General features: G+C 34.4%; 2 protein-coding genes across 2 annotated transcripts; one reads left to right on the top strand and one right to left on the bottom strand.

Moving 5' to 3' along the window:
- The first annotated feature begins 3128 nt into the window (after nucleotides 1–3128).
- Nucleotides 3129–4220, top strand: LOC114165572 (FBD-associated F-box protein At4g10400-like). Its single transcript, XM_028050160.1, has one exon. The coding sequence runs from the start codon at nucleotides 3129–3131 to the stop codon at nucleotides 4218–4220; it is 1092 nt and encodes a 363-aa protein (XP_027905961.1).
- A 1233-nt stretch (nucleotides 4221–5453) lies between these two features.
- Nucleotides 5454–10653, bottom strand: LOC114165078 (FT-interacting protein 3-like). Its single transcript, XM_028049732.1, has 2 exons — nucleotides 10315–10653; nucleotides 5454–8770 (listed from the first exon to the last, which is right to left on the bottom strand). The coding sequence occupies exon 2, from the start codon at nucleotides 8722–8724 to the stop codon at nucleotides 5698–5700; it is 3027 nt and encodes a 1008-aa protein (XP_027905533.1). The 5' UTR covers nucleotides 8725–8770; nucleotides 10315–10653; the 3' UTR covers nucleotides 5454–5697.
- Nucleotides 10654–13798: the final 3145 nt, after the last annotated feature.

The following is a 13798-nucleotide window of genomic DNA, read 5'->3' as shown; positions in this document are numbered from 1 at the left end:
CAAGGAATCCCTATTCCCTTCTCAATTTCAATCAAGAATTCAGGTTAGGGGAGCTGAACCCGAAATTTGTGTTGTTGTATGTTATTGTATGATTTTGATGAAATTATGCACTGAAATTCGTGATGCACATGAAGGAATTTGGGGGTTGTGAGTTTAGTACTGTTTTATTTGAATTTTGGACTAAATGCATGAAGGAAAGGGGTTTATACACTGTATATGCGGGAATGGTGTGAAACTTGGAATTTGGGAATTTTATGGAGTTTATACTATGCTTATGTGTTGTTGCAATGTGTGTAAATTGATTTGGTATGAATAGGAATGTGTTTTGGTATGTTTGTGCATTATTTAGAGTGAATTGTGCACGTGAACAGACTCGAAACCCTGCAAGTCTCGCCCAGGCAAGTCCATCTCGCCTAAGTGAGAGTTGCAGAGTCTCGTTTTTTGTTCTGGTTCGCGTTTCTCGCCTAGGCGACCATGGACGGGGTTGAGCGACTCAGTCTCTCGCTCAGGCAAGAGACATTCGCCCAAGCGAGGTCACGAGGAAACCTGGCGAGAGGTTTTGGGGTCCTGAGCGACGGGTATGCTCGCTTAGGCGAGAATGGCTCGCCTAAGCGAGGTCGTGATGAGACTTGGTGATTCTGCTAATGGAATTCTCGTCCAGACGAGGATCTTTGTATGTTGCGTGACTTGAGGTCTCGCTCAGGCGAGAAGATCTCGCCTAAGCAAGATGACAAGGTACAACCACTGTTACACGCTCGCTCAGGCGAGGTGGGCTAGCCTAAGCGAGACCGAGACTTTAGCTTGAGCGAACTGATACGGCTTAAGCGAGAATGGTGCGGAGTCATGTGTTTGTGCACTGTTTGGACTGTTTGTTTGTTATTTCCTAAAGGATAAGAATTATATGCTTGTGTTTGTGGTGTTTGGGCTTGAAAGACTAAGTCCAATAGGGGGTCTGGGATGTGCTTGATGGTTGGACACATGATGGGCATGAAACTGGTTGAGTTCCCGTCGGCTACTAATGGGCGAGGAGTCCTTAGTATGGTGATTACATGTGTCGGGCGCACGATGGGCAATGAACTGTTATGTTCTCATCGACTACTATTAGGCGAGGAGTCCATAGTATGGTGATTAAGTGTGTGTCAGGGTCCAAGTCGAGAAGGCTTGGATGATTTACTACAGACGAGGAGTCTGTAGGGCAGGACTATGAGCGGGATAGGCTCATAGGTTTGGACCACGAATGGGTTAGTTTCGTGGAAGCACAGTGAAGTCCCAAGACCTAGTTCATGTATAGGACTCATGAAGGAATATGAGACCATAGTTGGGTAATTTAAAAACAATGGAATAATTATTCATGTTATTTTTGGGGATGAATGATAAATTTATTTCACGTATCTTTTATATATTGTGCATAGCTCACCCTTTCTGTGTGTGTGTGGCGATGATCGGATAACTCGTTATCTGGGAGCAGATGATTTGACAGGTGGGCCAGGTGATGCTTAGACTCAGAGCGAGGGATAACATAGGATTTTGTATATATGTTTATTATTTTGGTTTTGAGATAATTATGTAACCTTTTGGGAGCTATTTGAATATTATTTCAGTTTTATAAATTATGGACTCCTGTCTTTATTACATGTATATTAAAGTTTAAAATTTCTCGTGTTTTTGAGAAATGTTATTATATTAAATAAGGTATTAAATTTTCTTTCCTATTTTATTTATTAAAAATTCGTAATATTCCTTAGGGATGTTACAGGGTGAGCCTCTGTTAGTCTCGCCTAGGCAAGACGTGCTCGCTTAGACGAGAATATTAGTTCTCGCCACTGTTCGCACTTGTATCAACCATATTTACATACCCAAAACACCAAACAGAGCATATCATACAACCATATCAGCATACACTTCATATAACCTCGAGACAAGTCAAAAACAGGCGGTTATTTAGAAAGTATGAGGAACTCTAGCTTCTCTTACTTGGAAAGGGATTGGCAAAGGACTTCAACACCAAACTCAACGAACTCAACAGCTTCAAGAGTGGACTCGAGAGCTGAGAACAGTGGCAAAGGGAGAATAACAGGGTTACTACAGTGAACCCATTAGAAACCACGAGAACTAACTCAGAAAGAGAAGAGCACGGTTCGAGCCGTGAAGGGAGAACGAAGTTGAACTAGCTTGAATGGGACGGAGGGATAAACCCTAGCAGAGGTTATATAGAGAGAAGAGTGAGCACTGATTTTGGTGAGCTACAAATGAGGGACCTTGGTTGCTTTAGGGGCCTTGCATCCTATGGGACAACCTTTAGGCGGCCCAACAGTATGGTAACCTTTAAATATTAGGACACTAAATAAGAGTGGGTCTTACAGAAACAATTATTTTTAAAATATTTAAATCATTTTTTAGCAGTCAATTAAGAGAGTTTGATTTAATAAAATAAACTTATACTTTTGATCGTAGTTAAAATGATTTAAAATGTTAAAATTTAACATTCAATATTTTAAAAAACATTTGATATGTTAGAAAAAGAAATTACTTGCAAATGTTGCATACTTTCTTTAAAAAAAAACTCTAAAATTGTTATAATTTAGTATTAAAGATTGGATTTGGTTAACACAAAAAATAATATATATTTCCCATAATATATATATATATATATATATATATATATATATATATATATATCCTCTCATATGTATAAGATTAGTTGGAAAGCACTAACTTATTCTAATAAAGAATTTATAATGAATAATAGTTATACTTTATTTTGTAAAAAAAATAATCTTAATATATCTAAAATTTTATAAATATTAGATTATATGTTGTTATTACTTTTACAAATAACTTTAATGGAAACAATAATTCATCATTCGAAACAATTTTATTAAAATATATCTTTTCATGGACAGTAATATATTTAAAATTTTTTTTTTTCGAACTACTAAATGAAAGTTGGATAAAAGTGGTTAAATTCAAACAATAATATATTTAAAAAAAATCTTTTATTTTTTTCGGGACCTCAGTTGGATAAAAGGTGGTTTAAATTCCAACTTCACACTCCTTCGTCTTCACCACTTCCTTTTCAAGCGTACTGGGTTTCCCGGTTTCCCAAAACTCTAGAATTGGTAGAAGCAATGGCTAAGAAAGAGACAAGAACAACAGAAGAGGATAGAATCAGTGACATGTCAGACGATGTTTTGTGTCACATTCTTTCTTTCCTTACAACAAAGGAAGCCATTGTTACATCGTTATTGTCAAAGCGATGGACTCTTCTATGGTGCATGCTTCCCTCTCTCCACGTTCACTGCTCCAAACCAATCATCCAACACCACGCTCATGTTCAAACCTTCTTGGCCTTACACAGAGCACCAAAGATCAAAACTTTTCATCTCCAATGTCACAGCCACGAAGTTTGTTGTTCACATCACACAGAAGAATGGGTCTCTGAAGTGGTGGCGAAGAAAGTTGAAAACCTGAATATCTCCTTATGCAACTCCCATGAATCGATGCTATCATTGCCTACCTTGTTCACTTGCTCCACACTTGTCACCTTGAACATCAATGGCCCCTTTTATCTCTCCATTCCTTCTTCTGTTCATCTCCCTAATCTCAAGACCATGGAGCTCCGTGTAAACTCATGCATCCCCCACTCTAATTTTTGCAAGCTCGTGTCTGAATCTGCGGCTCTTGAACTGTTTTACATGGGGCCAATGTTGTTAGGTAATTGCTTCCAAGAGGTGAAGGCTGTGCATAAGTGTGGACGTGTTGAAGTCTTCTACAGCAACTGGGTCTGCGACCTGTTCATAGAAAGTGAACGTGATTATGATTTTAATATCTCAGATGTTATGGCGCTGAGAACATGGCCAAACATTGTGAGAGTGAAGGCTTATGTGACAGTGCACTTTGATGATATAGATTTTGTCGAGAACATCCTCGAAGGGCTACGAAACGTTGAGTTTTTGTATATGAAATATTTTAGACTATGGTTGAAGCCTTCTCTTCATCTTCTACCGTTTAACAATTTAGTTGAGCTTCGTCTTCTTCTTAATAGAGAAGACTCCATGTTTGATGATTTTCCCAGAAAGTGCCCTAAGCTTAAAGTTCTTGAATTTAATATCATGGACAGTCCCCTTGATATCAGTGAACGATATCGATATCATGTTCATCACGGAGTCAGAGAACGCGACCTTTCCATTGTTCATTATCTTCCTCTAATGTCACCTTAGGATTTTTCTGTTCTTTTTTGTTTTATTTCAGTTTTCATATTTTAGTTATGTTTTCAATTTCATATCTAACCACCTAAATGTTGATGGTTGTTGATTTTGTTTGAAGGTTATATGGTCGTTTTTATTTTCAGTTTCTCTTATATTTCAAATATTTTAACTAAAGATGAAACTCGAAACTAAATATTATTTATTTGTTTTGAAATGAATATCAAAGACTAAAAGTAGTGATTAAAAATTTTGTGAAAAGGGAAAATATAGGGAAAATGTTTTCTAAAATCTAAAATCAAAATTCGCAATTTTAATATAAGTAATTGAAAAAATTTATATTTTCAAACTAAAAATATCATCAACAAAGTTTCGACTAAAAACTATCTTCAAAATAATCTTATTTCTTTTGGTTCCACCTTTAAGGCTGTTATGAAAGCCTTACCAGGCGAGGATTGCAAATTACATGGGCTCATGCTTAAATTCAATTTATATAATATGAAAAAAATATAATATGTAATTATCTAAAGAATAAAATTTAACAATAATTTCAAAATGCAAAAATTATAATTTCCTCTAAATGTAATTTTAACTATAAAATAAAATGAATTTTATATAAAAAATAATAATATGAATATGTACATATTTATTATTTATATATTCAACCATTTCAACTTTTTTTTTAAGTATTAAATGCCTTATTCAGTTTCTACTAGTCTTGTCAAATGTAACTACAAAATAATAATAATAATAATAATAATTAATTTAGTGACAAGTGATAGAAGAGATAATAAAACATTAGTGACAAGTGATAGAAGAGATAATAAAACATTAATGATTAATTAATAACAACAATCATGGCTATGATATGACAGTAATTGATTAGAAATTGGGCCACATGGAAAATCACATAAAAATTAATTAATTTACTATTATAAGTTTCATATAAATAAACAAAATGACCTATACTTTTAAAAATAAAAACGTAAAAACTTAATTATCATAAATTTTTTGAGAAGAAAAAAATTGTTTAATAGTCTCCTATTGTTCCGTAAACATTCTCGAGTTACCAAATCACTGTCGCCTTCCTTTAGATTGACCGGTAAAAAATTTAGAAAGAAAATTTCATTTGATTGCAATACTTACAAAATGTTGTACACTGATTTTTAAGGTAAATTAAATTGAACTCAAAGATCATTTTAGTACTCTTAAGAAGACAATTCAGTTGCAGATATTTGACTAGACAGATTATCGAACAGAGATACGAGTCATTCAAGCATTCATAGAACAAAAGTTCAAAACGCTGATTAACATGAAAACTACATTGGAGTTTACCACACCAAGTATACATTTGCATGAACTGTGTGAACACTCGATGAACAACACTAAGTGAGATAGCTCCAATGATTTTACAACCACTGCCAAAAATGAATGCCAGATTGAAACACTGGCAGCAGCAGATAAGTTTTGAAGAACACACAAGATTATCCATTTACAGCATGCTATCCGTGAGAGCCGGCAACCTGCGGAAGAAGTTAACCGGCGCCGGCGGCACCTTGCTCCGGAGCATGGGGTGCCTCATAAGGTAAAATCCGGTGAGAAGAATCGGCAGCTGGAAGGGTGTCACATACAACACAATCGCCGACACAAAGCAGAACAGCATGAACATGGTGGTGGCACGAGGATCACGCCAGTTCACAAGAGCTTGGATCCTCTCCCCTTGAGTAGCTAAATCTCCAACAACACTCTGAATCCTCCCCGCCACGCTTCTCAACCGGTCGTACCGCCACCGGACAACGTCGGGGCTCTTGGAGGAAGGAAAGGTGTCAAATTCCTCATCAAGCTCATCTGGGGTCACACCTTCTGCATAGGAGAGTCTGGTGTTCATGTGAGGAGGATACCTAGGACGGAACCTCCAATTCCACATGCCGATAACAAACAAGTATAGAAACACTGTTGGAAGAAGAAGTTCAGGGAAACACACAAGCATCAGAAAAAGAACATGCACCAGCACAGTTGTTATAGGATGCTTCCATGTAGAAACCTCCCCCAACCACCGCACAATTGAGAGAATCCCAGAAAACACTGTCATCAAACGGTAGAAGTTGGCCTTGCTGCGCCTCATACTCCAAAGATGAGAATCTGTGTCGGACATGTATTCAACTACCTCCTTTCTAAGAGGTGGCTCTGCCCTACTGAGTCGTGCAGCAACAACATTCACTGCTTGGTGTCGCAGCTTTTCCTGCTCCATGATGTTAAGGGGCCTTTTGTAGTGCATTTTTGGCATGTGAGGCTTGAAATATAGCTGCATCAAGTCAACCATTGAGAAACAGGAGAATCTAATGGCCAAGTGCAACTCACCCATCTTCTTGACACCTGAAGGATGTAGGACTAGTAATGGGTATACATTCGTGTAAACTCGACCAGTTTCCAGGGTTGAGATCCGAATCCGAACTTTACCGACGATTAGATCTTTGTTACCATCTGGGTTATTGAGTTGTCCATTATCAAACACCCCAACAGTGAGAACTGTGGCTGGATCATAAACCTCCCAAGTGTACTGCTCATTGTATTTCGGACTTAGACTGTCACTGATGGTTCTGGTACGAACCCATTTATGCCCATATTTTGCCACACAGTATGTATCTGTTGTTCCCCTTCCATCCCTGGTTTTCATTGGATGAAGTCCATGAACACTTAAAATGCCAATTTCTAATACACCAATTGGCTTCTTCCAGAGCTGCTTTGATGTGGCTCTGAGATCACTGCTATAATAAGTTGATCCATCAAAAACATGGTAACCACCATCAAGACAGACACTGAGGTGAATTCTACTAAAGAATTTATCTTTCTCCTTTTTCTCATGTTCCCCATCCATTGCAGATGACATTGATTCTTCAAGGTGATACCACCTGGAATGGATAGCTCTATCATCAGCCCTCTTGTCAGCTTGGCTTAAAGGAATAGCAACAACTCCGACAGTCTCATCCTTGTTGGGACCGACACGATTTTCAACTGATACAATCAGATGTTCATCAAAGGGCTCAGCAGCAACAAACATCAGCTCTTGATCCCAACGTAGAGCCAAGCTCCTTGATTCAACTGGTTTTGTCCTCAAAATCTGGTTACCAATCTGGAGCTTAACATAGGCATCATGGATTTGAGAGCTCTCTGATGAATGTAAGTCCTGTGCCTCAATCACTTTAACCCGTAAATACCATAATCTCGGTGAATGGTAAACCTTTGATCGCATATGAGCATATGCAGACGAAGAGAGCTCACTGGGAGTGAGAGCATCAGAATGCCAGGCATCAGGAAAAGCTTCATCAGCTTGAGTACCAAACCATACAGCAAGCATCAACTCCCCCTTCTTCTTGTCCTTACCCTTGTCAAGTCTATACCATTCAGGAGCCAACGGACTATTCGGTGGGACACGAGTAGGAACATCATGAAGATCAAACCTCACAGTGCCGACAACTCCATCTAGTAACATATTCTTGTCTTTGACTACAACTTCAAGCGAAGTGGACTGTTGATTCTCCCTTGCAAAGGCAAACACCTGATTCCATTCAGGGTCCTGAGTTTTCTCATAGTGCTTGGTAACTCCTTTGAAATTTCCAACCTTTACCTCCACATATGGATCAAGGCCACCAGTCACACCCTTTGATGGAAGGTCGCGAGCTTTTACAACTCGAACAAAAAGGTATTGCATTGGCTCAACAAGGTCATAGGAGCTGGCTGGCCCATATCCTCGTTTAACTCGCCCACCAACTACTTGACCCCCTCCAAGATAAGGGCTTGTCTCTTTGAGTGCATAATCCATTGGAGAGGACAAACCCGGATATGCATGGAAAACTCTAGGAGGAGGCAGTCCAGGTTTAATCTCATGCTTCCCATGGTCTGCACTAGCCTTTCCAGATTCTGAAGAAGAAGATTTATGCTGTTTTTCTTCATTTGAATTTGGAAGGTTGTGAAATGTGTGCCTTGTGTCATTCTTCTTACGCGAAAAAACATTCAGGATTGAATTTGCGAATGAAACTGGTGATTGATCTGTGGTTGAGCGTTGGACTGTGTCTGCAGAGGGTTCAATCTCATGAAGAGGGTGTGAGGATTTTACTGAAGGGTCATCAGTGACAAATACCTTCAAACCAAGCTCCCCTTTTATGCGGGAAAACACGTTTTTCTTTTCCAGAGGGTAGTGAAGAACAACAGCATCAGAATATGGCACAAATGAGGGTCCAGTGAGGTGGACCTTACCAAGGAAGACTTTGGAGTTATTGCTCTTGCTATAGTGATACACACAGGCATCAAGAGTGAGAGTCTGCAATTTGTTAGGATCAGTAACATTGAAATAAAATTTCTCGTTCCAAACAGGACTCAGATCTTTCTCTTTAGTCGAAGTCCGAAATTTCTGACCATCAAATTGAAGTTCCACATAAGTACTACATGATCCCTGCCCATCTTTTGGCATAAGGTCATGAGCACCCACAACTTCCACACCTAGCTTCAGATTGCTCATTGCCAATAACTAATTAGATTCCAGAAAAACTTGAGAGACGTTACACCTGAAAAGAAACGAAGAAACAAGGTTCATGATTGTTATAGTTTGCTTTTGATGTATAACTAGTTACCCTGATAGTGGATGAAAATCAAAAACTTAAATAATGAAAGCTTAGCTTCAAATTCATAGACAAAAAAATAAGCATATTTTTAGTCCATCAAATTGTTCATATTCTTTATCAATGTTCAAAGATGCATTTCATCATACATCTAAGCTTCAAAATCTTGCTCTCTTGGCAGACAAATTCTCTTTAGTCCTAACAAAGAACGCAAGACACCATCTGTAGAGTGTAGACCTAACTGACTACAATATTATCATATTGACCAAGCTCAACTTTACATGAAAACCTTTGAGTTCATATCATAATATTCAAAGTCAATAATGTGGAAATTCCCAAGAGATAAACATTACTTAAACAAAAGCATTCTCTTTGATTGAATTATCAAAGAAGGCAAGACAAATTCAAACTACTATTTATGTGGCATTTTATTTATTTAATAATAAAATTTGACCAAGGATGTCAAATATAAATGAAAAACATAAACTTTTTGTGTGTGCGTGTGTAAAGGAAAGCAACAGGATTTATTATTTTACTTGTAGGCATAGGGTTATAAATTATTATTCAGTTGGTTCCTGTCATAAATAAGACAAGGAATGACATGATTCACCCCGCTCATATGAAAAGAAATGAAAAAAAAAATTTAAAAGAATGTAAAAAAAGATGGATATCAAATCGTTATCAAAAACAAGTTATTCTTAAAACTCAAGCAAGAAAAAGAAAAATTCTAAAAGTTTCAACCACCACACCCACAATATCTTCTCCTACATAAAGAAGCAACACTATAGTCAAAACAAGCCTTAAATTTTTTCTTATTCCAAGTTCCAAGTATAAAAATGTATTTCCAAGATTGCAAAAGAATAGAACACAGCAACATCATAGAACAGGGAAAACAGGAATGACTCCTTGTACAACAGTACATGAGATCATGTGACAGGAACCTTCGGATACACTGAAGAAAACGAAAATCTCAAATGAAAAACAAAAGAAAATTCCATTGACCCGTGAATCATGAAACCGCGAGTGTTTATGTGTACTCATTCAGGTTCTTATTATCAAAATATGTTCAGGCTCTCAGCTGAAAAGCAGCCACAAGACCTAATCATTTATCCAATATTTACAAAATTAAGGGTGAAAAAAACAAATTTTTGACAGAAGAAAAGTTGATCTTCTGAGGAACCTTACCCAAATTTTCAATTAAAATAAAACTTCCCCAGGTAAGAAAAAAGGCACAAAAAGAGACCCGGATTTTCTGCTACAGGCTGGCCAAAATCCAAATACCAGAAGATTTCAACCCAAAAAATAAGCTTTTGAGGCCACAGAAATGAAATTAAAAATAATAATAAAACCCAAAAAAAAAACGTTTAAAAATAAACCCTTTTCCTACAAAATCCAACAAAAAACATAAAAAGCATTCCATACATACTCACAGAGAAATAAAACCAAAAACAGAACAAACCCATGACATAGAAGAAGAGGAAGAAACACACCTGAAATTTCGAGCTTTGAGACTTCCCTGTAAGACCCAGAACAGAAAAACTCAAAAAGAAGCCAGATTGAGGTGGCAACAAAGGGAGGGAAACTAGAAAGGAAAGGAAAGGAAAATGGGGTTTCTGAAAAGTTTAAGAAAGAGAAAAGGGTCAAGCCTCAAGTGGCACACATAAATTGACGTTGTAGAATGTCGGTTTCGGATTGTTCAGTAGTTATAGGAGTGTTTTTGTTGTGAACTGTGCCGTGGGGTGTCTGTATAAGAACTCAAAACACGGTTTTGATAAACCGTGCTGTTGGGTTGGGTGAGTCTAGCTTTGGCCCCACCTTCCACTCACCACTCGTCAATGGATGCAATTCCAAACACTCTCTTTCTCTCTCTTCCTTTCTCTGTCACAAGCTTATGCAAGTGTTCATGCTTTAGTTGTTTACTCATGTTTCTTCTTCAAACATACTCCAATATTTTTTTTATTTAGTTTTCTTGTATTTGTAATCTCTACCATTTTAAAAATTAATAGTTTAATGTTTTCTGTAATAAACTTTTTAGTTACAAGTGTAATGGAGAAGAGAATATATAAATATATAGATTCTTTAATAAAGATTAGGCAACAATAAATTCTATTAACCGTTTACATTGAAATCCAGTAAAAAATAATGAATAGTCAATTAATTAATACAAGTGATATGGATAGTCAATTAATTAATAACATCAATTTCATTAGATTATTTAATTCTAATTAGGAAGGTTTTTCGTCTCATTCCAAATTTATATTTTCTTGGTGAATATTTATAATCTTTCCTTGAATTTTTTTTATTGTGTTTCTGTCCTTATTGAATTTATTCATTTTTTTGTGAAGTTATAAGTATAAATTATCTATGGATTCTTTTAATGATTAATTTATATCAGAGAGTTGAATTTTAATTTATTTGTGCAAACTAAGTCAAATAATCATTATAATCTTGAAAAAAATGGGGGTTACACATTTTACGACTAATTTATTCTGAGACTCAAATGAAACCTAAAATTTGGTGTACATAATTTGGAGTCATGTATTTATTTATATTTTTATTTATCACATACCATTACGGGATTAAAAAAAACAGTTTTAGTAATACTCTATATATCATAACTTTTTATTTATACCAAAAATTAAAAAAAAATTGTGATTATTCATGCATCCTCTTACATGCATTAACTTTGTTAAAAGGGACAAATGACAAATGTGTCTATAAAAGACGATAAGAAAAAATAATGACATCCTTTGAAAATATGTATCTTTAAATTACTTGTTGTTTTGAATTACCATCATTTCATAACACGAAACAATCTCATGATGTTAATTCTCTTCCTACTAGTTTAAAAAATATGAAAAATAATAACAAAAAAAAATGTGGTGTTGTATTTTCTATGTATATTTAGTGAACGTTGTCATATGGAATAAAATTAGAAACTCTTATATAATATGAAATATAATTAATAGGTAATTATATACATATTAATGGCTATTATTATAAGAAAGCTTCAATTGAGTCACTAGTATTTAGATCAATTTTATGTATTTCACAATGATTTTAAAATATTACAAATCGGGGAAGGTGAACAGACCAAATAAGTACAAAATAAATAAATGTAGTATATCTCAAAATTATGGAAAAAAAAATCTTAATTTATTCTTCTACAAGTAAATATTTTATCTCATCTTTTTATTTGTTTGAACCATTCCAAGAAATTATCAAAATGAAAAAAAAAAAAGTATGAAGCAGTGCTAATTCGTCTACTTAGACTCAATACAAAAATTGTTGTTGTTATTATCATTATTTTCTTATATTATCATTTCAGATTTTGCTTTCAATTGGTAGCACACACACGCATTTTGGGTCCCTCCGTGAATAATATGGTGCTATAAGAAGGATATATTTCCACAATTATCTTTTTGGCCTTTTGTCAACAAAAAACTTCTAATAAAATATAAAATTGGAATTTTCTACCTTTCTTCCACTAATTTGGTTTGGAGTCATAGGTCATACAGAAAAGGTTTATCATAGAAAGAAATTCATTTTAAAACATAATTCAAATATTTATGGTTAATCACAATAAAATTGAAATTATTCACAAGTGTTTAACTATTAATATTTCTTTCACTAATAACAATTAATTTCTTTAAGTATATTAGTCACAACTAAATAAAACGTTATTATATATATATATATATATTATTGGTATTTATATGATATTCTAATATAAATTTTAAGGTTAAATGTAATTTTTGCCTCTTAATTATAACGCCAATTAAAATTGGTTCATAATAAAAATGTTAATATTCAGTTTTAAACAATTGTTTAACTATTAATATTTCTTTTACTTATAACGATTTTTTTTTAAGTACACTAGTCACAACTAAATAAAAATAGTTATTATATATATATATATATATATATATATATATATATATATATATATTATTGGTATTTATATAATAGCTAATATAAATTTTAGGATTAAATGCACTTTAAATTAAAATTGGTTCATAATGAAAATTTTAAGATTCAATTAGGACCATGACGGGATATAAGTAAAAACATACCTAATCCTACACATCACAATTTTTTTTTCATCCTTAAAAATATAAGTAAATTTAGAAGAAAAAAAAAATTAAAAATAGTTGCATGATAGGTCAACCTAATTTCCATAAAAGAAAATCTGGAATAACTACTTTTAATAAGATTTTTTTTAATTACATTAGTACCATTGAAATTGCAACTTCTTAGCATAAACATAATTGGCGACCTGAATACAAAAACATATGGCTATTCGAATAAAATTTAATTAAGCCAAATTAGTGTTGAATAAATTGATTTACATAAAAATTAAATTATTTTAAAAGTTGAGTGAAGTTATTATTTTAATTTAGCTTTAGTAAAATGTTTGAATACATTCATTAGTAAATAGTTTAAACAATTTAGATAACTTAAACTAGTTCTTCCATTAAAAGGAAAAGACAAACATTTCGTACTAGAGAATAATGCGAACATGACCAAACAACAATATAGTTGTTTTATAAGGTACATGTGTCCTTGTATAGTGTTATTTTATGCGAATGAGCATAAAAAATTGAGCAAAGTTTTAAAACATGCTCAACGGTGAGACACGTGCGTGCATGTGATAAGAAATTTTTTGCTTCTGTAACACGTCTAAGCTTATTTTGTATAATGTGACATGTATAAACTAATTAACATTACGCATCTTGACCACATCATTATTTAATGGTATGATTAATATAATGCAACCTGAAAGAAGCTTTATTAAATGCTACAATTAACAAAGATATTTTCGACATATCAAAACGCTATAATTCATCTAGGTTTTTATTTGTTGAGCCACTCCATCATTAGTATGGTTTTGTCACGACAAATACTTTTTGAATTTTCAGAATTTTTGTCCTGCACTTTTATGAATACAAAAAGTCTTTTGCTATTTTTAGATCT

The sequence above is a fragment of the Vigna unguiculata genome, chromosome 10 (genome assembly GCF_004118075.2).
Source record: "Vigna unguiculata cultivar IT97K-499-35 chromosome 10, ASM411807v1, whole genome shotgun sequence".
Lineage (NCBI taxonomy): Eukaryota > Viridiplantae > Streptophyta > Magnoliopsida > Fabales > Fabaceae > Vigna > Vigna unguiculata.
Note: the sequence above shows the minus strand (reverse complement) of the source record. Positions and strands in the feature narration are given on the sequence as shown.